This window comes from Myotis nattereri, assembly GCF_964212035.1.
Source record: "Myotis nattereri genome assembly, chromosome: 8".
Classification (NCBI taxonomy): Eukaryota; Metazoa; Chordata; class Mammalia; order Chiroptera; family Vespertilionidae; genus Myotis; species Myotis nattereri.
This window is the reverse complement of record NC_138083.1, coordinates 66,728,133-66,754,830: the sequence shown is the minus strand read 5'-3', so window position 1 is coordinate 66,754,830 and position 26,698 is coordinate 66,728,133. Positions and strand designations below refer to the sequence as shown.

Genomic DNA, 26,698 nt, shown 5'->3' with positions numbered 1-26,698 from the left:
AGTCAGGTGACTCTAAGGGAAGACGCAGCATAAGCTGAGTGTGCAGTGTGCCACGTCTCAGAGACTCACATGAACAATGCTGCCACGGACTACATGTCTTCTCTGAGCCAGGCTTTGAGCCAGGCCCTTCGCACATGCTCCAAGCTGCTGTTCGCTCAGCCACCTCATGGGGAGCGAGCACTGGTCCCCTCCTACAGACCACACTGAAGCCCAGAGAGGCAGCGTGGCTACTCCAGGGGTCACAGCTGCTAGTGAACGGGCAGAGGTAAACTCTGACTCCTGACCCTGGGTTTGCTCCTGACCCTGGGTTTGCCCCCCCCCCCCCCGCCCCCGCCCCCGATTTGTAAGCTTTCTCTCTAATGTAACCATGCAACTTTTATAATGAGTGAGAAGTGGGTTAAGATAAACACATGGCACACGGGTCTTTCTTGTTCCCTACCTCAATCCAGAAGTGACTGACCCCACAGATAGGCCACCGAATGAGCAGCCGGGAGTCAGACAGACCGACCGCTCTACATGAGAGCTCCCTGGGGCTGTGCAGGCAGCAACTCAGACCGTTGAGCCCTAAGTAAACAAACATCAGGCCACAGAAGCCCTGGTCCCTAACTCAGTAGCAGGCAGCAGCAGCACACTCAGCAAAGGGCCAGGCCCCCTGTGAGCCACTGATAGGAGCTGTCTGAGCAAGACAATGGCCACCCACAGCTGACCAAGTGCCATCTAAACTCAGCAGGGTCTGTGGCCTGGTGAGAAGGCCCCGTGGGAGGGGGAGGGCAAGAGTGAAGTGAGCCCAGAGCCTACCTACAGCAGCAGCAGCAAACCCTGGGTGAGCACTGACCTCCCCATCGGAATGCCAGGTTCTCTCTACCAGCCTGTCCTGCCTGGCTCCAGGTATCCTGGACTTCTACACTCTGCTGGGGTTCAAACCTGTATCCCCCTCCACTGCTGAGCTACATGACTTGTGCAGGGCCTCACTGAGACATCTGTACAGTGGAGACCATGTGAGGCACTGGTTACAAAATCCTCTGCCTTGGGTGGTTCTAGAATGGCTCCTCTGGGTGCAGTGACCAGTGTTACTGCTGTGATGATCACTGCCTCACCTCATCTTCTGCAGTGTACCCCGTCAGGGAAGAAGCACAGGGGAGACTCAGAGGTGGATGGAGCAGAACCTAAAGCTGCAGCAGCAAACCCTGAGTGAGCACTGACCGCAGCAGGCACAATTTTAGGTGCCTGTGTGGATAACTTGTCTCCTCCCAACCGCAGTCTCTCTAGGAGGGCTGCTATGCAGTGTGGCCCTAGAGGCAGAGGGTAAGACCTGAGCAAGTGATTTACGAGTAACATGTGGACAGTTCCCAGCTCTGAGGGCTGTGGGAGAACTACATAATGTAATTTAGGGACGGCATTGAGGAGAGTCTGGCACGCAGCAAGGGCTGAACACTGGCCAGCAGCAAGGGCTGAAGCAGTCCGTGCTTGACCTTGCCCTCCTGCTTCAGGGTCTCCTGTGTTCCAGCATTTGGCTGGGGAGAGATTTTCCTTGGCCAGCCATCCTACCCCTTGTTAATAACTATAACAACAAGGCTCTATGAACACGTGACATGTTTCTGTTAATAAGGTGAATTCTCTAGTGCGGGAAAACTGATGCACGTGAGGTCCTTGTTCCTCGCACATGTCTTTGGTGGCCTTGAGGTTTGGGGGTGCATGACTAGCTTCAGTCCAGGGCAGTAGGTATTAAGACACAAGAGCTGGCAGAACTGCCCAAGCCAACATCGTTCTGCAAGAGGATGTGGGGTGGCTCTGGTTTCTGGGACTTTCTTTCAGATATTTAAGACTGCTGGTCAGTGGTTATACATTAAGGCTTTCTGGAGAGAGTACTTAGCCAATCACAAAAGTGTCACCACTGCCTGAAATATTAAAACAAATACTCAGTTTGCTCTGATGACTTTATTTAGGCAGCATAAATTATATGAAAAATACAAATTTTCCCTAAAATCACAAACTGGTAAAAAATTTAAAAGCTTAGGAGATTTATAAACAAAGAGAAATATTTCCCAAAGACGTTTCACTCAGCTTGTAAGGATCCAGGTAATGGTGCTGTGCTCCTAGCACACATCAGGCTGCAAAAAGCCTCTCGCACCCCTAAGGCTGCTGGGCCAGATATCGGGGACCTCCCACCACCCCAGTGCCAGGAGAACATCGCAGTACACGAGGCCTCGGGGATGAAGCAGACACAGTGCTGTGCACCGCCTGTCTCAGGGCAGCTCTGGAGTAACCTGAGGCCTCCCTGGGACCTGCCTTGCTGGCCATGTGGCACCCAGAGGAGGCCTGACGTAGAGGCTCTTTGAGAAGCCCTTCCTCACCGCAGCCCACCCAGGCCTGCTCTCCAGCGCCCACTGCCCCAGCCTCCTATCAGCTGCCAGGTAGAGCTTTCTGACCAGGCCCCTCCCTGCATACAGGCTCTGCAGCTTCCCCCTCTGCTTAGACTGGTGGTTCTCAACTGCGGCCATTCAGCCTTCCAGGGAAACATCCAGAGAAGTCTTTTGTGGTCACAATTAGAAAGGGGGTCTGGGGGTGTGTTACTGGCACCCAGAGAGCAGAGGCCAACCCGCAGTGCACAAGGAGTGACCCAGCCCCAAATGTCAGTGGGGCTGAGGCTGATGAACTGACCTGACAAAGGCCAGATGCCAAGCATGGGGGTTCAGGGCCTCAGGCCCGAGGCCTGGAATTGAAGATGAACAGTAGGAGGATCCCTAGGGGCTCAGCTGTGGTTGATTCCATGTAAGCTTTATTTAGAAGAAAAAGTTCCACTGCTTTAAAAAAAGTTCCAAAACCACCATTTTAAACACACCAAACTAAGTTAGTTAGTAACATAAAGAACATTTAGAACAATATCATACATATTATAGTAAGCAATAAATATGTCGCCCTCTTTCTAGACTCTGTAAGAGACCGTTTTCCCTGTCCTGAATGCCTTTCTTCCCTTCCTTTACCTGGGAAAACCCCTCACCTTCAAGGCCAGCTCAAGCCTTACTGTTCCTTACTCCACTCTGGAAGGGAGTGGTCATGCATCCTCCCTGTCCACATGGCCCATAGCGTGCTACCATGGTGTTGGTTACTTTCTGTAGTCATCTCCAACAGACTGCCCCCCTGGGGAGGGGCGGGCACCAATTATCTGTGTGTTCAGGTCTGACTTGAGCAAGGACGAGGGGGGTTGGCAAGGAGACAGATAAAGGGAAATAGTAGCTCTTCCTTCCAGACCCTGGCTTAGCCCCATGCAGCTTTGGGGAGGGGGTGGACACCCCTGAACTGGGGCCCATAGAGCCAGCTCTACCTCCCTGCTGCCAGACCAGGGCCTTAACCATGTGTTGCAAAGGAACCTCACAGTGCCCTCCCCCAAGTAGGCCACAGAGGCCTCACATGTGGGCACACCTGCCTCATGCATGGGCACAGCTGCCCTGCACTCCCTTCATACCAGCTATCTTTGGTCCACAGTCTGTCTCTATCTCCTCATTGACCCCCCTCACAATCACCTTAACCAGTGATCAAACTTACATGACCCACGATGGGCAAATGGACATAGCATGCATCCCAAGTGATGCACTAAAGACACAAGATTGCCTCTGTGGGGTTCCTTCTACATATGCACACCAGAACCTAGTCACAAAGAAACACCAGACAAACCCCAAGAGCACGTCTGGAAAACAACCCACCTAGAGTCCAAAGATGTCAGCATCATGAAACTAAGAGACATGACAACCAAATGCAGGGACGATTAGGGGGCACATGCTGAAGTATGTAGATGTAACTGAGTTCCACAGCTAACATTTAAATAGTTCAGCACATACACAGAAAGCAAATGTGATAAAGGTATTAACAATGTGAAAGCTAGGTTCAATAAACTATTCTTTCAACTTTTCTGTACCATTGAAGTTTTTCAAAAAGTTGGAAGGAAAAACCCTCAAAATAACTCATCTTACAGATGAGGAAACTAAGGCTCACAAAGGTTAAAATTCTAGCCAGGATTCTACTGCAGGTCTGGCTGACTCCGAAGCTCTTGTTCTTTGAAGGTATCCTGCTTTCAACCTCCCAGAAAATGCCAAGCAGCACAACCCCAGCCCTGCCAACATCTTTCAATAAAAGTCAATTTGCAGCCGGCTAAGAATTACGATGAAATCCTGAGGACAGGCTGCCCAAGAATCTTCTCCAAACAGAGTCTACAGTTGTGACTGGGTGGGTGGGTGCAGAGAATACATTTTAAAGAAAATCACTTTTATGTCAAACCCTGGAGGGAACATGCCCAGGGCCTGTTTATGGGAACACAACACTACCCACAACCTCAGGGCTCCTGCGGGCCCTCACTATGGCATCAAGATGAGTCTTAATTCTCTTTGCTGGGTTTTCCAGAAGCTGAATGATGCCCACGAGAGAGACCCACTTCCCACTGGGGCCTCTGGGTCCACTGGACCAGCCATCTGCTCCTCGGAGCCTTGGTGTGCCCTTCAGAACAAAAGGAGAGGGCTGCAGCAACAGGAGGAGGCGGCATGTCAAGGACCTGGCACCAGCAGGCCAGGCACAGTGGTCCACATTTGAGAACTGGAAGATTTCATGTAAAAATCCAGTTTCCTAGTCTCTCTTGAAAAACTGGAGATCTGATCACACTGTCACCATCTTGCTGCCCCAAACACCCACAATGGAAGTGAGCGGTAGCTGCCCATTAGGATGGGGTGGCCCGAGCCAGCCCCCTGCCTGGAGGGGTCTCTGCCCTTTCAGGTGCCAGCACACAGCAGGCAGATCACGGCATCTTCATATAGCAGCCTGTTACAGGCCCTCCAACAGCTTCTCTCTGCACTTAGAGAGTCAAACATCTTCCCTTGGCTTACCAGGCCCCACATGGTAGCCCCTGACAGTCCAAAACCCCCGGATCTGTGGGCTCCCTGGGCCCGGCTGTCCCTGATGGGTGCTGATCTTTTCTGCCTCAGAGCTCTGCTCAGACTCCTCCTCTTCGTGGGACACTCCCTCACCTCTGAGTGTCCGACTCGCCCTCCAGGGCCCAGGGTAAGACCAATGCCTGGGTTCTGCTATAAACTCTCCTGGCACCTCACATTCCTGCAGTCCTGGCCTAGCCTGCCCACCCTCCTAACCAATGCCAGGCACTGAGAGCCAGTGATGCAGTAGGGGAGGTGATGCCCTGCTGAGCGCTGAGGCTAATGCTGAGGCTAATCCTGCAGTGCCCAGGATTCTCTTTGCACAGCCAGCATCCAGGACCTCCCTCCCTGGCCCGGACTCCATTTCCCCTGGCACATCAAGGGCCCAATAAACAGCTGATGAAAGCCAGGTGCATGGAGGCCCGGGCTGCCCCTGTGAGTCTGGGACACAAAGGTGATACTGTCTACCCCCTGTTTTGGTGCAAGGGCTATGAAGTGGTCTGCCTGAACTGAGAACCGTAAACGGGCTGGAAGGGCTCTGACAGGAGAACCACCTGGCAGCCCCTCGGTGCCCCTCACTTCCGGTGGCCACTGTGCGGCGCTCCTGGGGATGAAGAGGCAGAAAGAGACTCTGGGTAATTACTAGGTGGGCAGCCATGAGCAAGGGGCCTCAGTTTCTTCCCCTGCAGAATGGGACAAGTGGAGTAAACAGAGGCCCTCCCTGCCTTCCCAGCCCAGGCCTCCTTGGCAACGCTGTGGGCCAGAGAGGAGTGCCAGGCACACCTCCACAGAGGAGGGGTCTGGTTTGGGCTTGAAGAATGGTATGGGCAGCAGAGGGAGAAATGGGGCCCCAGGAAAAGGCAAAGGGAGAATTCCCACGTCCATGGTTCAGGTGCAAGAAACGGATCTCAGTGCAGGCGACAGGGGCCTGGACCTGCACTCCCCATCCCATGGCCTTTCCCACTGGCCACATGTGTCTAGACCAGCGGTCGCCAAACTTTTGGACCTCATGGACCACCAGTGGTCCACGGACCACCGGTTGGCGACTGCTGCTCCAAAGGTTTCCTTAAACCAATGGTCACCAACCTTTCGGACGTCATGGACCACCAGTGGTCCGTGGACCATCGGTTGGCGACCACTGTTCTAGAGAACATCATATCTCTAATTCCAGCCTTCTCCACACGCCTCTTCTCCTCTTCCTTTCCAATCCCTGCTTGAACAGCACCTCCTCCGGGAAGTCTGCCCTGACTCTTCCTCAAAGTGGTCACTGTCCCCACTTCATTCTTTTTTTTATTTTATTTTTTTAATTTTATTTTTTATTATTGCTTAAAGTATTACAAAGAGTATTACATATGTCTCCTCCCCCCCCCCCCCCCGCCCTTGACAATCCCCTGGCCGCCCCTACCCCTCAGTGTCTTATGTCCATTGGTTATGCTTATATGCATGCATACAAGTCCTTCGGTTGATCTCTTACCCACCCCCCTCCTGCCCCCCAACCCTCCCCAGCCTTCCCGCTGCAGTTTGACAGTCTGTTCGAGGCCCACTTCATTCTTGACCCTGTGCCCCTATGGACACCCACTGTGCTGACTGCGAATTGCTGGTCTGTGACTTCGTCTCCCACAGGGAGGTGCCTTGGGGCAGAACACTGTCAGAATCATTTTGGCATTCCCAGTCCTGAGCCTGGAGTTTGCTAAGTTGGATGGACTGGTGCCCTTTAAACACAACTTTAAAGGACTAGAGTCTTGTTCTAAAGAATTGTTATCAGGAGACAGCTGTGCTGAGGAAGGCCAGTGACCCTGGTGCCTGCCTGAGTGGGACGAAGTTCTGGGGAGGCCCACAGCACACCCACCAAGCACCAGGCTTTTTGGCCCACACAGGCCTAGGTTCATCCACTTGTCCATTCCAGTCTGTTCCAGTGAACTCCATTTATTCATTGTGCAGGCAACATTTCCTATTCCAGGGGAGCCACCCCTTTTGGCTTGGCAAACTGTGACCGGGATGGTACACTGAGCCCTAGAGCCCTGACCCTGGGGCAGAAGCTGCAGCCAGAAGGCCTAGGGATCCTCCTCAGAACACCCTGCAGAGGCGAGCAGGTGGTGGCTCTCCTGATGTCTAGCCACGCTCCCAGGGGCCACGCGGCAGCCTCCTGTCCCATCAACAGCGACCTCACAGACCTTCTGCTCAAGGGCCTACCCAGCAGCTCTCTTGGCACCTCTTCTCATACACAGCCCAAGGGACAGAGCTTACCACCTGCCCTGTGCGGGAGAAACCAAGGCTGAGGGAAGTCTCAGGCAGATGTTTCGGGTTCAAATTCCAGCTCTAATGCTTACTAGTATGGAACATGGGCAAGTCACTACTTATCTTCCAAGCCACAGTTTCCTCCTCTGTGAAATGGGGATACTTACTCCAAGTCTGAGGTATAAGTAACAGCCAGCCTTTCTGGGAGCTTCCTAGAGCCCTTCTCTGACTGTTGCCATGGCTCCTCAGTGTTGGCTCCTTCTGAAGAGCAGGAAACAGAAGTTCCTTCTGGGTTCTTACTACAAGTACAATTCTGTAGATTTCTCTTTCCCGCATCCGCCTAGAGTCCATTAAGTTCTGATTAGCAATTATTAAAAGATTATTAAAGATCACCAAAATTTGATGACCCTAAATGAAAATGAGCAGGATCCATGTCAGGTTTTGATTGAGAATCTGGCAGTGCCACACAAGTTCCTGGCACATAAGTGGACTCTCGGCAAGTGGGGTGGGTGGGTGGGGGGAGGGGCCCATGGATATGATGAGGCTATTGCTTTGGCCGCCAATCGCTGTGGGTCTCAATCACTGCTGCTCTGGCTTTTCTAAGGTGTCTGCCCACAGTTCTGTGACCTGGTCAGATTCATTTGCTGTGACTTGTGTGGTCACTGATGAGGGGCAGTGGTGCCCATCACATCAGTGGTACTTGGGGCCTAGAGTTTTCCAGCGACAAGGCTGTAAGCTGTGTGTGCACTGTGGGCCATCCCCACTGGAGTGCTAAAGTAGACCACACACAACCCTCCCCAAATTGGCAGGTTCTGGAGCACCTTGTGTGAGATGGATCCCCTGCCACGAATCTGAGCTCCTCAAAAAGCTTGCTGCATCCTATCAAGGCACACATAACAGCCTACTGGGTCATTTTAGGGTTAGGAGACTGTTTCAGAAGATGAAAGTGCATGCATATGTTTGCCTTCATTCCTAGAGTCAATAAGCAGGGATTCATAGTGACAAGTCCATTCATCCTCTCACTCTGCCCTTCTCTGATTGGATGTCGTCAAAGAAGTTCTTTCCCCTGCACAGTGGATGTGCAGGGCTGGCAGGGGCTGCTGTCCAGCCCACCACCCAGGCTGCCTCTCATAGTGGGAGCTGGTGCCTGAGGCACTGACACAGAATGGAGGGTGGGAGCAGCAGGACAGCGCTGGCCAGGTGAGCTACAGAAGCCCAGGCCACTGTGCTTTATCAACCGCTCAGCAGGGGGGCATCTCCCACCATGTGTGTGCCCCATGGTGCCAAGCCCCCTGAAGCCTGACGGCTCTCTAAGGGCCAACTGGGGAGGCAGATGCTGCACACCCAGAAAGACCCTGGGCAAGGTGCCTCCCCTCTGCTCCCCAGGCCCCACCTTGAGATGCAGATAACAAGACCCAGCTCTGACATAAAGCACCTGGCACCAAAGCAGCACTCAGGAAGCAGAGAGGGGATGACACGGCAGGAGACAGGCTGGTCTGGAGGAACCTCACCTCCACCTGGCAAAGTCCTCCAACTATTCTCTCCACCTGCAATGTTACCCAGAGGGCTCCTAACTCATCTCACAGGGCCTCCCAGCCTCACAGAGGCAACTTTGAAGGGAGCAGTTATATAAGTGTGGGGCTTTTCAACCTTGAGGTCCCCTAAGACTTTCTGGGAAGGCTCCTTGAGTGACAGAATGAGCCATCCTTTAAGCCACTCTTATTTCCAAGAGTGTCTTCTGGGGAAGCAATGGGCCTAAGTGTCAGGACCCTGTCTCTTAGGCCTGCATCTACAGTGCCATAAAACACTGTTTGCATCTTACATGTCAGCTTCCACTTCTGAATATGAGGTCCAAGTGTCCTTCCTGAAATTCAGGAGTCACAAGTCACTACAGGCCAAACCCAGCCAAAGGCATGTTTTATTTGGTTCAGACAACTTTAATTTTTAATCAGGAAATTTTACATAAAAGTTAAATCAGGTAAAATTCTATCCCTGGGCCTATATTTCATATAACAGGAGATGGCTGGATCCAAGTAGTTCTCCAGGTCCCCACAGTCCCCACCACTCACTATTGCCTAGCACCTACCCTCTTCAACACCTGCTTGGCCCTGTCAGCATCTGGCCTGGAGGTCAGGGGCAGAGGGGAGGACACCCAGAGGGTTCTCCAGTTTGCCTTCCCCAGCGGGGTCACCCTACAGAGCCAGCAGGGAGGCTGGTAAGCTGCGTTTGAACCAGCTGCATCCACGACCCAAGGGCTGAGACAGCCCTTGAGCTGCTTCCTGCTCCAGGGAGCCTTAAACTGTGTAGCAGCACAACCCCAGGCTTCTCCACCCGGCATTCCCAACGTGCAGCCAGCAGTGCTGTCCTCCTCCGCCTGGCAGTGGATGGCCTGGGTTTCCTGAAGAGTCTTTCACAATTAAGTCACTTAAAAATGGTTAAAAGTAATTCTTTATGGGAGGAATCGGCAGGAAAAGACAAGCAGGAGGTGGGGGTGGGCAGTGGGGGTGGATGGGCTGAAGGAATCTGACCAGTTATATTTAATAAAAAGCTTAAAAGCCACAAACAGGAAGCAGACCTATTAAATAGACAACACTGATCTAACAAAGGAATGTGAACTCGAGTTGACTGAAGCAGCGTCACCATGTCTCCCCTCCCTCCACTCCCACCCAGCACCCAGGGCCCCCAAACAAGCCTCCTCCTGCGTCTGGCCTATTCTGGGAACACCCCCAACTCGGAGTTTGCCTTGGGCTAGACGAAAGGGAGCTGAGGGGAAGGTCAGCACGATCCTACCCACCCCCAAAGGAGCAAACAGACGTGCCCTCCCCTCTGTCTGCACCAGCAGAGGCCCAAGCAGCCTGGGGAAGGGGCAGTGCTGTGGTGCGGCCCTCCCTCAGGCAGCTCTGCTCCCAGCACCTGCACCCTCCTTCCCAGAGAGCTCCACAGGTACTGGCCCAGGGCCTGGGCCTGAGGCCTGGGCACTGCCTGGCTCACACCCTGTGCATGTTCTCTGGAGCCTGGAGCAGGGCACTGGGCACCCAATTTGGCTGAGGACCCGAGCAGCTGAGCACTGAATTGGGTAGGGCAGGCGCTTGAAGCTGGGTCAGGGCTGGAGGCTCCCAAGCGTGTGTTGCCTCACCTGCCCTGAGGGAGTCTCTCCTTAGGGTGATGAGGCTCAGCCCCACCTTGGCAGGGCCTCAGGGCACCGACAGCACACCCAAGAGTGCAGGGAAGCAGGCCTCTGCTGATCACTCCTTTCCTCAGGAGAGGGCAAGTGCCCATAGCCTCTCGGCTTCAGGAAGATTCAGAGGCAGGGCTCCAGCCAGGCCTTAGGGAGAGTGGAAGTGCTGGCTTTACCTGGTGAGATGCCAGGGCCCTGGGAGCGCTACTTCCTAGCTGGGGCCAGGGCACCACCCTACCTGGAGATTTTACTAAAAAAGTTACCCACACATGTCCATGCTCAGGCCCCTCCTGCCCAGCATCCACCCCTCAGGACCTTCTCACTGGTCTCCCTCCCTGTATGCAGTATGTTCTTCCCTGGAGATTTGCGTGGCTCCCTCCTTTCTTCGGTCAGTACTCCACTCCACCGTGACCTCTTCAGAGAGGCTTTTCCTGACTGCCCTGTCCAGGCAGCACACTCGCCAATCCTCCCGATTTATTTTTCTACCCCAGTCTATCTTCACTCAGTGTGTTCACACCTGTCCCCTCCAGTGACCACAGCTCTATGTCTGGTACACAGTAGGATGTCAGGAAAATGGGTGTGGGCAGAGCACATGGGTGACATATCCAAGGTCACCCCAATGGTCACAGTGAAGCGAGAACTCATATTCAGATCTTGACCCCCACTCAAACCCGATGCTAACTCCACACCAGGCTCCTCCAGGATCCAAACTGGCTTTCCAGCCACAAATGTGGGACCAGAGGCCATGGTGGACTGAGTTCTGCACGGCAGCACAGCAGGCCCAGGCACTGTCAGGGCATGGTCACTGCTATTTCTCCATGGCCTGCCCACCCCCGAGAGCAAGAGGAAATAACCATACTCACCAGGGATGTTGATCTTAAACTTGCCACTCTGGCCAAAGGAGCTGTCAATGATGCCCAGCTCCCCAGTGGACAGGTGTACCTTGAGCCCCACAAAGAGCTGGATGTTGGTCTCCTTTTTGAACAGGGAGCGGCCGATCACGCTGTAGTCATCGATGACCTGTTCCCACACCCAACCCCGGAGAGAGAAAGCATCAGTGTGTGCTGGTGAAGGCCAAGGCCGCCACACCCTCCCAGGAAATCAGTCCACCTTACAGATAATGGAAGGCACTGGAACCATTACAATGACCGGCCCCCTTGTCGTCATCACCACCCACCACCACCGACACCTACAGAGCCAAGGCTGTGTGCCAGGTGGATGTGAAGGCTTCATGTGAACAAATACGCTTAGCGCTTCGCCCCAGGGCAGCAACATGGGGGAGGCACTTTCTCCACTTTATAGATGTGGAAACTGAGGCACAGCAGAGTGAGGCCATCTGCCCAAGGTCACAGAGCTCCTAGGGCAGAGGTAGCTGAGAATGTAAAGCTGCTCCACCTACACCTGCCTCTGTGTGGCTACCATGCCCCACCTGCCCCCAGCACTAGTCAAATGATAGCAAGTAGTACTCTCCTCATGAAAGCTTTCCTGGATAGGCAGCCGGAGAGGATGATGTCCACCCCTGAGCCTGAACCCTCCTCACTCTCTTCCTGGCTCCCACTCCCATGAGGAATCTCTGAGAACCTGCTCTCTACCGCCCCATCCTGCTACACGCACACACACATTTCTGCCCAGAGCCCCCTTTCTGGCCTGGCCTACATCTACTCCACAGTTCCACTGCCCCCTCCTATGTGACACCCTCCTGCCTCTGTCTCAGCAGAAGTCCGATTTCCCTCAGCTCCCTAGTGTTTGTGCCAGGCCCTATGCTGTAGAGCTTGCACCCCTTCGCCTTTTGGTGGAGGCCTGGGCAGAGAGGAGGAACATACATGTGTATGGAAGTCAGCTAGGTGCAGCCTTGATTTCATCACAAGCTATATTCATTTTGAACCTTCTCCCCAAGGGAAAAACTGAAGTGTTACTCTCCCCTTCCTGAGGTCTCTCGAAGCTTAGATTCTCCTTTGGGGAAGATGGCATAGTTAGGAGACCACCAGATGGCCTCCCTGTCCTGCCCAGCTCATCTCTGGGGCCTGTGCAGAAAGCTGCTGGGCCTCTGTGTAAAGAGAAGGGATGTGAGTGTGTGCATGCATGCATGTTAAAGACCAGCCCCTCCCCCAGATGACCGCAGCAGGGCTGACACAATTTCTTCCTGAGATCTGCTGCTCTTTGGAGCAGGGCCTATGCTCCACCTGGACTCGGTTGCACTAGGTCCTGCACAAGGGCCACGGGAGAAATTGGGGAGTTCCTTCTGTTGTCCAGGCCCCAGGCATGGGCCTGGGTTCTTTCTGGGGACAGTCTGGTCTGAGCAGGCACTGGCACGGGCAGCAGTGCCAAAGGTGTTGCCAGTGGCGGGACCTACTGCCTCCACTGGGCTCCCTTAGGGAACTCCTGGGGACCCCTGAGGGCTGGGCTGTCCTCAGCCTCAGAAACATCTCACTTCTGCCCAAGATTCATCCAAAGGCCCCAGATAGATTGTTTTGAAAAGGAGAAACTGTCCCATTTACCCTAAAAACCTTTTGGAAAAACATATCCTATTCTATTTGATTCATAGCACCAGATAAAAGGTACTCGCATTCCTCCTCTCCAGGGTGATGGATGAATCGGATACAAATAATGATAAGAATAATCATTTCCACTTGCACAGCCTTTATAATTCACAAATCTCATTCCCACACATGAACTCCCCCTCATTCTTCTGGACTTGGCTTCAGCAGAGCAAGCCTTGCAGGCTGGGGCTGCTGTGGGCTCTGCCCTTCCTCCCGGCTCTGCCCTGACTGTGGGTGATGCTGTTTCCACTACAGCAGGCGTCCAGCAAGGCTGCTGGGTGAACTGAATGTGGATGGTTCCTCAGACCTGCAGGACAGCAGAGTCAAGATGAACAATTGCCACCAGCCCCAAGTGCTTTCCCATACTTCCCAGCTCCCAGGGCCCCAGTCCCATGAGAAGGCCACCTATTCATATTCAGCAGTCCAGCCAGGTGCAGTAGGAATCCAGAACCAATGAATGGCTCTGGACTAGCTATTCCCCATTTCCCATGACTGAAGGGCTCATTGCCATCTCCTGTCCCCAGCTCAGCCTCTGCTGCTAAAGAGAAAAGTGCCCCAGAGTCCCTCAACTCTTAGAGCCCCTTAGCCCCTCAGAGCCCCTCAATCTTCAGAGCTCCTCAGCCACCCCTCCCCCCCCCCCCAGAGTCCCTTAGCCTAGCTCACCGAGACATTAGGCGGCCCCTTGAGCACCTTTGTCTACAAGGGTTTTCATTCCTACTTCAGAGCAGGCAGAGCTGAAGTCAGAACAAGACCTGAGTGGGCTGCAGCCACCCAAGGCAGTGGCACAGCAGAAATGCACACCCAAGTCTGCAGGGCCCCTGCAAAGCAGAGCAAGACCACGCTGACTCGTGCCAAGCTGGAGAAGCGGTAGGTGGTGCTGCCAGGATGTCCTGGTCCCACTGGCCTTGACTATACTGAGACAGATATGGCTGAGACACAAGACCTGCTTCGACGCTGAGGCTAGCTGAGAAACGAAGAGGACAGTGCTTGCACGAGGAGCTTCCACCCTATACAGAGAACCGCCTTTTAAAGGCACTGGCGGAACCAAACAAGCCACCCAGGCAGGTGTTCTCTCAGACAGCAGGTCCTCACCACATTCACAGGACCGTCTGCCCTTCTTCCACTGAGAGTCTGCCACGTGCACGGCATGTAGTTAACAACAAATCCAAGCTCCTGCCTCAAGAGATGCATGCATGCCCTAAGAGAGGTAAGGTTTACACCCCCCTTTGTCGCATTGCCTGTGAACGTGCACTGGCAGAGACAGGGTGTCCATCTCTGTGCCAGCTCCTAGTGCCCAGCAAAGGTCCTAGTCAAGGACTTTGTGCCTGCAGTGTCCCGGAAGCCATGGCTCACTACCCCTTGCTCCACCCCCTTGCTCCTCTGCAACCCCTTGGCCCGTCTCTGTCTCAGAGCACAGAGTGCTCCCTGACATAGGCCACAGTTTTATCTGTTACTCTTCACCGCTCCCAACCAGGACACAAGGCCATGAAGGCAGAAACATGGCTCCTCCATGCTGCGTCCCCTCGCTGGGTGCTCCCCGAGTGCACCCAGTGCTGGAGTAAGTTCGGGATGTACACCTCAGCATGGTTGCTGGGGCGTGTGCAGTACTCGCTCGTGTCTGTGGGCTCTCATTTTTTTAACAGCTTCATTGAGGACAACTGATATACAGCATGCCCATATTTAAGGTATCCAATTTGGTAAGTTTGGACATACGTATAAACTCATGAAACCATCACCACAATCAAACTACTGAACATATCTATCACGCCCCAAATTTCATGTTCCTTTATCGTACTTCCCTCCTTCCTACCCTCCGTGCTCTTCCCAGTTCAGTTTGGGCAGCTTTCCCCACAACACCCCCCTTTGTCCCATTAGCCCCCTCCTGTCCCGAGAGTCTGGCAGTTCTGGCCTGTCAGTCTCCCTCACCGAAGACTGGGAGTTCTGTCCAAACAGCCCTCACCCTGTCCCGTGGCAGGTCCCAGTAAATAAGCACATGATAAGGAGGTGGGGAGAAGGTGGCTCTTGGCTCTTTGGGAATAAAAGTAAGTGACTTAAGTGGACATGCGGTTGGAGGATATGGTCATCAAAGAGTGAGCCAGCAGCCTGCTCTGGGCCTAGCTGTCTGGCATACCCAGTGCTGGTCTCTCTCAATGGTTTGGAACTGGGCCTCCCAGTGACCAAAGCCCTGGGGTGGCAGGTGCCCCCTCCTTTCTTTTGCTTATAAAATATTAACTTAAAAAGCTAAATGCCACAGAGACAGCAAAGGATCTCTCGTTCCCCAAGCCAGGGTCTTGCAATGAGGGCAGACTAATTTTATTAACTTCTGGGGAACTTCAAAAAGCTTCAGGGCTTTCATGGCAGACGGTGAAGACCCCCAACACTGGTTTAAGTGCTACATAAACAGGTCTAGGGCCAGGAAGCGAGGGCTCTCAGCATTTGTTTACATTCTCATCTGACAGAGTGGGCCGGTGGGCGGGCAGGGCCTGTAATCCCGTCGGTGTGCGATGCCGCTCAGTTCACTGACCTACATTACCACAATATTTTTATAAGCCCCCGGGATAAGGTTGGGAGTGAACAGGCTTCTTCTGACCCTCCGAGGAGCCCCGAGGGGCTCCTCTTGCGGCTGGCCTCATGGTCTCACTGGTGGTAGAGTGGCAGTTTAGAAAGGATTTCAGGTTCAAAGGGAGCTCCTGCTTGCTTGCCTTATTATGATGTAGCCAGAAGATACAATAGCGCTGACACAACAGCGCTGACTGGGTGCTCTCGTTACCCACTGTGTCTTTGCTTCCATTTGTAAGTCGGGTAGTGAGGGGGGAAGCTGATCTTCAGCACACCACCAGGAACCTGGTCTCAGGAACTCTGGGATGCCCTGCCCACTGAGAGTCGCACTGTCATGTTATAGCAACCAGAGTGGATCCTTCTAGGAGCCAGCCGCAAACCCCTCCTCTTGCAGACTCCCAGCCCTTGTCCCACCCTCCCACGTGGCCTGCAGCAGGTGGAAGCCACCAGTCGTCCTCAGCCATGCTCTTGGAGAGGTGTCTCTACACCATTAATTAATCTTTAGGAAAGCCCTGCAGGGGCTCAGCAAGGTGAAAGGATTTGCCCAAAGTCACATATCCAGCTTTTCCTGCCTCGTGCTGTCCCAGGGGAACAAGAGCCAAGAGGAGGCGGAGGTTTGAGCAGTGAAGGAGCCTAGCAATGGCATTTTCCATTCCTTGGGCTCCCTGGAACCAGGCCGTAACTGCTGAACCCAAGATGGCCTGCAAGTCTGGCCCAGGCACGGCTGCCCCATCTCCCCAGTCCCAACTCCTGAAACCCCAAGTTCCTGGAGGAGCTGATCCCCAAGTGCAGGGACCCAGCCACCACGGGCTGTCTACAGGGAAGGAGACAGGGAGGGAGGACGGATGAAGCGTGGCCACAGGAGCAGGAACTGTGGTGGGCCCAAGCCCCTTACCTTCAAAGGAAGATATGCCAGCCCAGACGCACTGCTGTGGTGCGCTGCAGGCCAGACACAGAACGCAAGGAGGCAACTGATTCCCCAGGCCTCCAGTTTCCTCACCCACAAAATGAGGTTGGAGAGAAGGTGAGCTGTCCCCCTCTGTGGTGCTGGTGAATTCCAAGTAACCAGTTCTAGTACAGGCCTCCGAACTTGGGAAAATGTGGCAGACTAGAGTCAAGAGAACACTCAGGGCAAAGGTTCTGAGGATGGGGCCAGGTGTGAGGAATGGTGAAAGGAGCTGAGAGCAGCCTGGAGTGCTGCATCCAACCAGATTTTACTAGTAAGGTTTCATAAGCAGAGAGGGGTTCTAGAGAGCATGGTGAGCTACCGCTTGCGTCGTGGATTGGAGCCAGGGCTGAAAGCCCCAGCCTGGTGACCTGGAGGACTCTGGCCTGTGTCCTAACTTGTATGGGCCTCAGCTCTAGTCTGCTAAGTGGGGAAAGAGAGTTACTGCAGCTTCACATGAAGCCTCTGTTGCCCAATCCCTCAGGACTCCCCCAATTGTGCCATACAGGACCACAGGGCCGTAGGCAGGGTTCTATGCATCCAGCACCACTGGCCACTGACCCGCAGATGTGAGCAGACCTTGTTAGCTGACACAGCACTCTTCCATAGCACCCTGCCAGCCACAGGATCCCTATTCAAAGGCTGTGGCGGGAGCACCAGGACGAAGCCTGTGTAAAGGTCTCCCAGTACAGCCGCAGCTGTCCTGTGCAGGGTGGCCCTGTTGGAAGTGTGTGTGTGTGTGTGTGTGTGTGTGTGTGTCCTGAAAGGTAGGAGCTGGCCTAAGCACATTTCTGCATCTTTGAGCTAACCCCTTCCAGAAATTACTGGGATTGGGGTGGGTGCTAAGAGGGGACTCATCAAATGTCTGCTCATTGAATTAAGTCTGATTGGAGGAGAGGCGACAGCCCCTCCTGCTGCAGGCAGTGAGGCCTACATCTCTGGAGAGCTTCAGGAAGACCAGAGATCGTCATCTGTCCTGGGTGTCAAAGGCAGAAGACCGGGGAATGGCTTTCCTCAGCCCTATCCATCTCTAGAATATGTGTATACGCGTGCGCATGTGCAATAGTTGGACTCCTCTTCAAGTCACAGACTCTTCACATTGAAGTAGAGACCTCAGAGATCAGACACCAGCACACCCAATAAGGAAAACCCCTCAGAGAACAATTGGAGGTTTTTCATCTTGAAATCAATCACTGTAACATCAAACCAAAGGCGATGCATGTGGGATTTGCTCGGTGGGACTTGCTCCTAGGAAACAATGCTGAAATGGGGCCAGCACAGTTATAATAACTCTAAGAAGGGACTTTCACTGTTTGCATGAATAATTTCCTTCATTTATTAGCTTTCAGTCATTGGAGCAGTCACTGGCTGCACATGAAGCCAGGTCCTCGCTTACATGCCAGGTGAGTCCCCACTGTCCCCAGCTTTTGAGTGGGGACTTGGCTGCCTATGCACGTAATTATGTCATTACATGTGTGTGTCTCTCTCAGAGCCCGGCTCCCATGATGAGGCTTGGGAACTGCCCAAGTTCTGAAGCCGGTATTCTAATTAAAATTGGAGAAATGGCACCAACACCAAGGAAAGAGGGTCAGCAGGCTGTGAGATGGAGCTCTGTGCCAGGTCTGCTGTGAGGAGGACTAAAGAGAGAAAAGGAGCTAGGAAGGGTTGAGTCCTGCCTCTGCCTCTTCCAGCGCTATGATCTTGGGCAAGGGACTTCTCTGAACCTCAGTTTCTTCTTCTGAAAAAAGTTGGTGTTGGGATTAGGGGTATTGATGTGGACTAGAACACCTAAGACTTGGTAGGAGAATGACCACCCAGAGAAAAGACTGGCACAATGTCAAAATGGGAAAAGCTAAAGTGAAGCGCCATTTGGTACAGGGGATCTTCTAATACACTCAGAAAGCACAAGATATAGAGACATCAAACCTGCTGAAGAAAAGCAAGGATGCTAATACATGCTCAGCACAGACTACCTGCCAGGTCCTGCCCTCAGATCTCCCCTCAGAACCCAATCCGCTGCCTCCCAATCAAAGTCTTCTCAGAGGCTCCCTACAAATAGGGCGTTAATTCTCCAGGGCACTTGAAGGCCACCAGAATTGAAAACTTTGCCAAGAGTCCCTGGGATAATGATGACACTCTTGTATCATCCATTCTTGTTTAGCATAGGAAATATTTCACCAAGACTGGCATTTCCCTCCTCCCAGTGCAGGGCCATGGCAAGCCAAGTCGCTCCTATGAGCCTCAGTGTCCTCTCCTGTGAAACAGAGCAAACATAGCCACCTCCAAGATTGTTGTGAGGAAGAAATGGGATTTCTGAATGAAAGTATGCTGTCAGTGAGGATCAGCCGCATTGCAACCCCTTAGGGTTAGCCCAGACAAGGAAATTAGCCTTCAATTCATCTCATTTTGTCAACTGAGTTCCAGAGGCCCAGGCTAGGAAGACCTAGGGTGGGCCAGGATCTGCATGTCACAGAGGGCACCCACCCAGGAAGGAATCTGCCCGACACTCCCCACAACCAGCTCTCAAGACTAGCCAGCTCTGCCCATTGGTGATAAGCCCTGACTGCTAGCTCCCTCCTCCCTTGTAACATCTTATCCACATTGAATCCCTCCTTCTTTCTGTTTTCCATCACCCAGACACCCATGCAGGTAAAGTTCCTGTCAGTGGTTGATCAGGAGGTATCAAGGAATGGCTCCCAAAGGCAGCTGCTTTTTCATGGAGAAAAACGGAAACTGACATTTTACTGAGCACTTAACTATACTAGTATACCAGGCTCCATGCTTGGCCCTTTGCACATATGGTCTTATCTACTCCCTACCACAGGTCCTTTAAAGAAGGAACAGGTTCTGCCCTGGCTGGTGTGGCTCAATTGGTTGAGTATCATCCCATGCACCAAAAGGTTGCTGGTTTGGTGCCCGGGGCAAACATATGGTATTGGGGTGCATATGGGAGGCAGCCAATTGATGTTATTCTCTCTCTTCCCCTCTCCCTTCCTCTCTCTCTAATCAAATAAAACATATTTTTTAAAAAGAAGCAGGTTCTGAGGCAGGAGTAGGGGGTGGGGGGAGACTTGTCCACAGTCAGGCCAAGCCAGCGCCTAGGCGCTCAGTGCATTGGTCTCTAGAACCAGCTCTTTCTACTATGTCAATCTACCTCAACTCTGTGTCTATATGCAAACAAAAAAAGCAATTTTCAAGGCAGGCTAACAGGCCCTTCAGCAGCCAAGCAAGACTCTCAGCTACCGATGCCGATATCTGTAAGAGAGGCTGAGGATTTGGGCCGGGGGCCAGAACACTAGGACAGGCATCTGATCGTATCCTTAAGGAGAGCGCCTTCTAGGCCTCTGCTTCAGGGGCCCCTGTCTTTTCCAGTGGCCTGGGAGCTGACACAGCCTTCAGCCTGCTGACAGGGACTGGGGGAACAAGGGACAGCCACGCAGGCCAAGTGCTGCTTCCTCCAGGGGATGGGGTTCTGAAGCTGCCCACCTGGGCCGCCAAGCCTGCCAGATGGCCCCTGGTCAGGAAGTATAGTCCCTGCTTACCAGCAGTAGTCACAGACTGGCCCGGACCCCAGCGAGGCACGTTTAACAACCATTAGCTATGCAGGGGGCAAGCCAGGAGCCGGGAGGCAGCACTGCTTCCTACTTCAAAGCCAGCCAGTGCTCCTGGTGGTGTTTGCCTATTTACATTTGGTTGGGTGGATGCCACAGGCTCCTCTGGCCCAGCCCTAAGGCCTTCCTACCTGGCGCCAGTGGGTGCCAGACCCAGAATGACCAGCATGCCTGGCCCAATCCCAGCACAGGGGCAGGGGGTGCCAGCTTCTTGCCACCACCCCAGCTGGGGACCCAGGCATGTATGCCATGAGGCAAGTCTGAGTAAACATCAATTAGGATGCCTCTCCTCCACAAAGCCTGCCCTGTGCCAGTTACAGCGTCTTACATGGGCTGATCTCCCTTTCTTATACCACCCCACAAAAAACAGAGGCAAAGCCCCTATTCCTCTATTAAGGAAACTGAGGGGAAGGGAACTGCCCAAAGTCCTACACCTTCAGGAGGTCCACCCAGCAGGCCCTGGGACTCTTGCAGGCTGGAGCCGGAGCTTCCTGGGCTGCCCACAGCTGCAGCCTGCAGACACCACCATGCTTGGCCCTCTTCTCTCCTCCAGTCCTGGTCTCAAGGAAGCATCCACCTGGCCCACCTGCCTGCCTCCCCGGCCTGCCACTCCCTAGTACCCACGGCTGGCTTGCCACTAGCTTCACAATTAGTGACAGGCCAGCCGTGGTGTGTTAAGGTATGAGCATTGTCTTTGTCCTGGTGGTGAGGTGAGCCAAAAGAGATTTTTGAGCAGGAGCTGGAGGGACTACCTTTGTTTTGTAGAAAATTATTGGGGTGGAGCTGTGCAAGATGCCAGGGCAGGGAGGGAGGCAGATGGATGGGGAGGTGAGGAAGGCCTCCTGGGGTGTGGCAATTAGAAGGTATAAAACGGGGCAGGCAGGGGTACAGAGCACTCACAGTCCTTGGCACTGAGCCCTCACGTGCCCACTTCTTTTCATGCAATTGTTACAAGTAAGAAAACAGGTGACTTTAGTGATGGCCAGATGATTCAAACCAACTAGAGGCTGGGTGAGAGGGGCGAGGCTGGGGACGAGAGGACAGCCTCCCTGTGGGCTCCTCTGCTGGGCCTGCTCAGGGCATTTCTCTACTACGAGTTGAACAAGCCTCCCCTAACCCCAGTCTGCAGCGCTTCCCCTGGTTGAGGATAAAGAGCTTGGCTTCAGTACCCGGCCTGGTCTACCTCTTGGAGCTCCTGTCCCCTGCCCTGCAGCTGGTGGAGACCCTGGGCTCAGGGTTCTTTTCCAATGGCCAGGGCCTGCATAACAGCTCTGTGCCTCTGCGGAAACAGTGCCTGGAAATGGGAAGCCCCTCTTCCATGTCCTCCTCCACCACCACCCTGCCCCCAATATCTGAACAGTGATGAGACACACCTCAAAGGTCATCAGCTCTTCCATGCTTTTTCCTGACCAGACCACTTCCTCCCACCTCAGCAGTTCTTGCTTCTCTCCTGGCCCCTGTAGCCCCCTGGATGTCCCTCTGGCATGGGCACGAGTCTGTCCTGCACTAGGAAGACCCCGTTTCCTGTGAGACTCTGTCCTGAGTGTCCTAAGAGAGGAGTTGCTGGCTCAGGTGCAGGGACCTCTGGGGACAGGGCCAGCATCTCCCAGCCTTGGCTGTGACATATCCTTCACCCCTCATTATTTTCAACAGATCTTTGCACACATGTACTATTATTTATTTAATAGTTTTCTTGAAATATATATGTTTAAAAGGAAAACTTCACATGGTACTCTAAAGAGAAAACTAGAGTGGCTTGTCATAAACAGGAACCTGACGGTAAGAGGAAATACAATGAAGAAAATGCACTGAATCCTAGTTCTATACTGCTGCTATGGAAGGGTCTGAATCTTGGCCCTGTGTTAAAGTCATCTTCAAGGGAACCTAAAGCTGTCTGCAATGTAATAGAAGGACTGCAAGAAAACCCAAAAAGAGAAAAAAGTTATTACTAAGGGATTCAACATTATATAATAGTATGAGAAATGGCCTTAACCAAATGGACAATTTACTGTTTGCTAATTTCCAAGCAGAAAATATATGAAAGAATGAACGAATGACTGAATACACAAACTATATATCTATAGCCATATCTACATATAAATTCTTCATTTCTAATTTCAATGGTTTATGATTTCTACTTTAAAAAATCCTTTGGGTTTTTTCTGTGGCTTCAAGTACAACTAAAATTCAAATTCCATGAGAGAAGGGATTTTTCTTTTCTTATTCATTGTTATATCTCCAGCCCTGAAAACAGAACATAGTGAGTGTTCTATAAATATTTTAAAATGATTACTGCTGAATGCTCAGTTTCTGTAAATGTGGCATACATATAGGAAAAAGTATATATTCTCTATTCATGGGATGTAAGAATTTCCATCTACCTATCTAGAAATCAAGAATAGTGACTGTATTACGTTTCTTTATCTTTTATCTGCTGTCTAGTGGACCTGTCCAATTCTGAAATATGCACTCGCAAGTGTCCCACTGCAATTATCATTCCATTTTTTACCAAGTTCTCCTTTGTTTTTATATGTTTTGTGTATACAAGTTTGTAACTGTGCCTTTTATCGTGATGTCCTCTTTATCTTGGTTAGTATTCTTAATCTTAGATTCTACATTGTCTGAAATTAATATTATTACTCATACCTTCTTTTTATTTATAGTCACTTAACATCTTTCTATTCTTAACCATTGTTTATCACTTTAAGTGTATTTCTTATAAACAGCATATAACCAGATGTTGTAGTCTCTGTATTTAAATAGGAGAACTCAGCCACATTTAGTGTGGCTAAAACTTAATTTTGTTTCTTCTGTTTTTGTTATTATTTATGAGCAGTGCTCTTGTTTTTCTTATTTTTGTTGGTTTAATTTAATTCATTTCAGTTTTTCCTTAATGTGGAAATTCTACTACACTTTTAATGCCATTCATAGTTTCTTTTCTTTTATCTGTGTTCATAACCTTACATTTCTATATTTTTACTTAAAAATGGGGTACTAACAATTTCTCTCATCACCATATGCTCTCATTCCCTTCCCCAAGCCCTCTCCCTAGAAAGACAGCTCTTTAGAACACTTTCACTTCCCTTTACCCAGCTGGGGTGAGGGCTCTGCACCAGCTCTATTAACCAAGGCCCACCGGAGAACCTGACTCCTAGGGAATGCAGAGAGAGAGGAGAACTTACAGCGTAGGTGACAGACTTTTCCTTGCAGTATGTGTATTCTATTTCAAGACTCCTATTTACCATTTAGATCAGGGGCTGAAAAACTATAGCTAGAAGGCCAAATCCTGTCCACTATCTGTTTCTGTATGGCCTTTAGCTAAGAATAGATTTTACATTTTCCAGTGGGTTGAAAAATATCAAAAGAAGAAGACTATTTTATGATGGGTGAAAACTATAGGAAATTCAAATGTCAGCATTATAAGTAAAGTTTACTGGCACTCAGCCACACTGACTCCTTTCCATCTTGTTCACAGCATAGAGCTGAGCAGTTGCAACACAGACCTAGGAGGTGCCAGGTGCATGACAAATTGCAGTGACACAGGGAGAGCTCCACAGCATCGCATCCAACCACACGTCTTAGTTATTTACTTGTATTATCAGTGCACATCCACCATTGCATATTCCACAGAAAAAGTGGACTTTGAATGTCATACTTCTAAGGCTCTGTGGGGTGTGGATATTATTTAGTTGAATCACATGGCAAAGTGTTGTGTTTGTTACCGGCTCTGCTGACAGAATACAGTATACACTGACATCACATACAGTCCCAGCTCACAGAAAAACAATAGTCAGAAAAGTGAGAAAATTTCAAACAGTATAAGTCATCACAGCATAATTTCTTCACAAAAATAAAAAATGAGAATGAGGTTGCATCCAATGTCAGTTCCCAAGTGACTCATTTGTTGCTGAGCAAGGAAGGCCACTTCCAGAGGTGAGTTGATTATGTTGTATTTGACTGCAGCAGCTCAGAAAAAGATCCAGAGAAAACTAGCACAGGAAGAGGAAAGGCTGGAGGCCTGAAAGCTGGCCTCTGCAATGTGCCATGCACGGTCTTCAGCATTTCCCAGTTACCTCCCTCAGTTATTTTCTTTCTACAACTTACTATTACCTAAAAGTGCCCAATCTACTATTCTCTGCCAGTCCCCCTTGTGAAGACAAGAACATTGTCCATCTTGTATCCCCAGTGCCTGTCACACACAGGAGCTCAGTAAACATTTGAACATATCTATATATATAAAAGCCTAATATGCAAGTGTCCCCTTGGGAGTTCGATCACTTGCTATGCCATGTGCTGACCACCAGGGGGCGGTACAGAACGAAGGAAGGCCCCAGCCAGCAGCCGGAAGGCCCTGATTGGCCCTGATCGCTGGCAAGGCCTAGGGACCCTACCTGTGCACAAATTCTGTGCACTGGACCTCTAGTCTATCCTAATATATAAAAGCCCAGGGTTGTAACAACCAATCAGGAAGGAAGGCTGACAAACCGGGAAGTCCTTCAGTCAGCGCTGGGCTGCTGTGGTGACCCAGCACTGACTGCCCAGGGTGCTGAGACCCAGAGAGAGAGTCAGGGTCTGATCCCCAGCCTCAGTGGCAGCTGTTGATCAGTACTTGCCTCTCTCTTTCTCTTCCTCTTCCTCTTCCTCTTCCTCTTTCTCTTTCTCTTTCTTTCCAGGCTTTGCCAGCAGCCAGGCCTTTCTTTCTCTCCCAGCCTGGAGGGGCTGATGTTCAGCCCCACTGCCTCTCTGATCAGGCCGGAGATGGGCCCGGAGATGCTGACTGGCATAGGAACTGACCAATCAGAACCAAATGTGGGTGCTGTGAAGAACCAATGGCTGCCTAGGAGGGGAGCTTCTGATGCTGACTGGCACAGAAACCGACCCATCAGAACCAAATTGACCAGCAGAGGAGGGCCATTGGCAGGGGGCAAGATCAGGCTGGCAGGGGAGGGCAGTTGGGGGCAACCAGGCTGGCAGAGGAGGGTAGTTAGGGGCGATCAGGCAGGCAGGCAGAGGCAGTAAGGGGCAACCAGGCCGGCAGGGAGGCCAGTTAGGGGCGATCAGGCAGGCAGGCAGGCAGGCAAGTGAGCAGTTAGGAGCCAGCGGTCCCAGATTGCGAGGGGGATGCCCAACTGCCAGTTTTCGGGCCTAAATTGGCAGTTGGACGTCCCCCAAGGAGTACCCTATTGGAGAGGGTGCAGGTTGGGCTGAGGGAACCCCTCCTTCGTGCACAAATTTTGTGCACTGGGCCTCTAGTATATATATAAAAGCCTAAGTGACCATACAACTGGTTGACTGAATGACTGGTCGCTATGACATGCACTGACCACCAGGGGGCAGATGCTCAACACAGGAGCTGCCCCCTGGTGGTCAGTGTGCTCTCATAGCCAACTTCCTGTGGTCCCTCCCCCCAGCTGGCCGCCCTGATTGGCCTTGATCGCAGGCCAGGCCGAGAGACCCCACCCATGCACGAATTCGTGCACTGGGCCTCTAGTGAATGAATAATATATTTTAGGTGATAGGTTCAGAAGGCCTATATACTTTAAGCCCTCCAGGTGGAAAGTGTTCATTCAACACATATCTATTGAGGGCTGGGCCTTCCTTCTCTATGAATGGAGGACCTCCCAGAAAGCTGACTGTGCCTGCAGAGCACACAATGAGCCTGCCCATTGTGCTCTGTCCTTATCCCAGGACAGAGTAAAGGCTGGGAGTTGGCTTAACATGGTGGTGAAGATCCATCCTGGGAGACTGAATTTAACCTGTTCAAGATGTCTTGGCCTCTTTGAGACTTCTTTGAATGGAGGCATGCCCGGGATGCTAGGAGATAGCTGTGATGTGTCCAAGAAGTTTTGAAGGCAGCTAAGTACGGCCAGGGAAAGATCAGCATGGGGCTTTCCCTGCCCTGGACAACTACAACCATGGGCCAAACTGATTCTTAGCTCCCTCCCAAAACATGCCACTTCCACCAGCCCTGGGTGGTTCTTGACAGGGATCAGGGAACTGGTCCCTGTGCTTCAAAGAGGAATAATGATGTCCAGGGGTAAGGAGTGAAATACCATTTTGGCCCCAAGCTCTAGGAGTTATTATTATGATTCTAAGAGCTTAAAAATTAATAATCATGAAAACAGCAAGCACAGAGTTAGGAGCCAAGTACTGATCTCGGGCCCTCACGTGTATTCCCCCATCGCGTCTCCCTCTGACCTCACAGGGCAGCACTGCAACATACCTGAGGTGCAGGGAAGTCTCATAACCATCCCATTTCCACCTTAGGAGGTGTTGAGGGTGGAACTGACCCAAGGCCTGCCAGGCCTTCGTCCTACACATCTGACCAGTCTACCACATGGCCCAGACTGTGGCTGACCAAGTGATCTGAAAATCTCTGGGCACTCTGGCTCTTGCTTAAAGCAAACAGGGCCACCCCTCACAAACAGTCCAGCCTTCTGGCTGCATCTGCACTAGAACTCTTACATGTGATGCCCTGTGCTATGGTGGCTCCTTCAATCCAACCCTATGAGGTTGTAGTTTTCCCTGAATGAATGAGGGTGCTGAAATAAAATGGCTGTCCTTGGTATGCAGTGCTGCACAGCACAGCCAGGGTTTGAGCCCTATCCATCTGATGCCCAAGTTCAGTGCCTTACCAACCTTACCAGGAAGGAAAGTCTCCCACCAAGGACACTCCAGCTTGATTCATTTTAGCAATGTGTTACTTG

At 51.9% G+C, this 26,698-nt stretch overlaps 1 protein-coding gene across 4 annotated transcripts in view; it reads right to left on the bottom strand.

Moving 5' to 3' along the window:
- EEFSEC (eukaryotic elongation factor, selenocysteine-tRNA specific) overlaps positions 1 to 26,698 on the bottom strand; it is a 273,459-nt gene that overhangs the window by 36,154 nt on the left and 210,607 nt on the right. For all 4 annotated transcript variants that reach the window (XM_081096597.1, XM_081096596.1, XM_081096595.1 and 1 more), the window contains one exon: positions 11,199 to 11,355. In XM_081096597.1, coding sequence (XP_080952723.1) covers positions 11,199 to 11,355 — 157 coding nt within the window. The remainder of the gene's footprint in view (positions 1 to 11,198; positions 11,356 to 26,698) is intronic.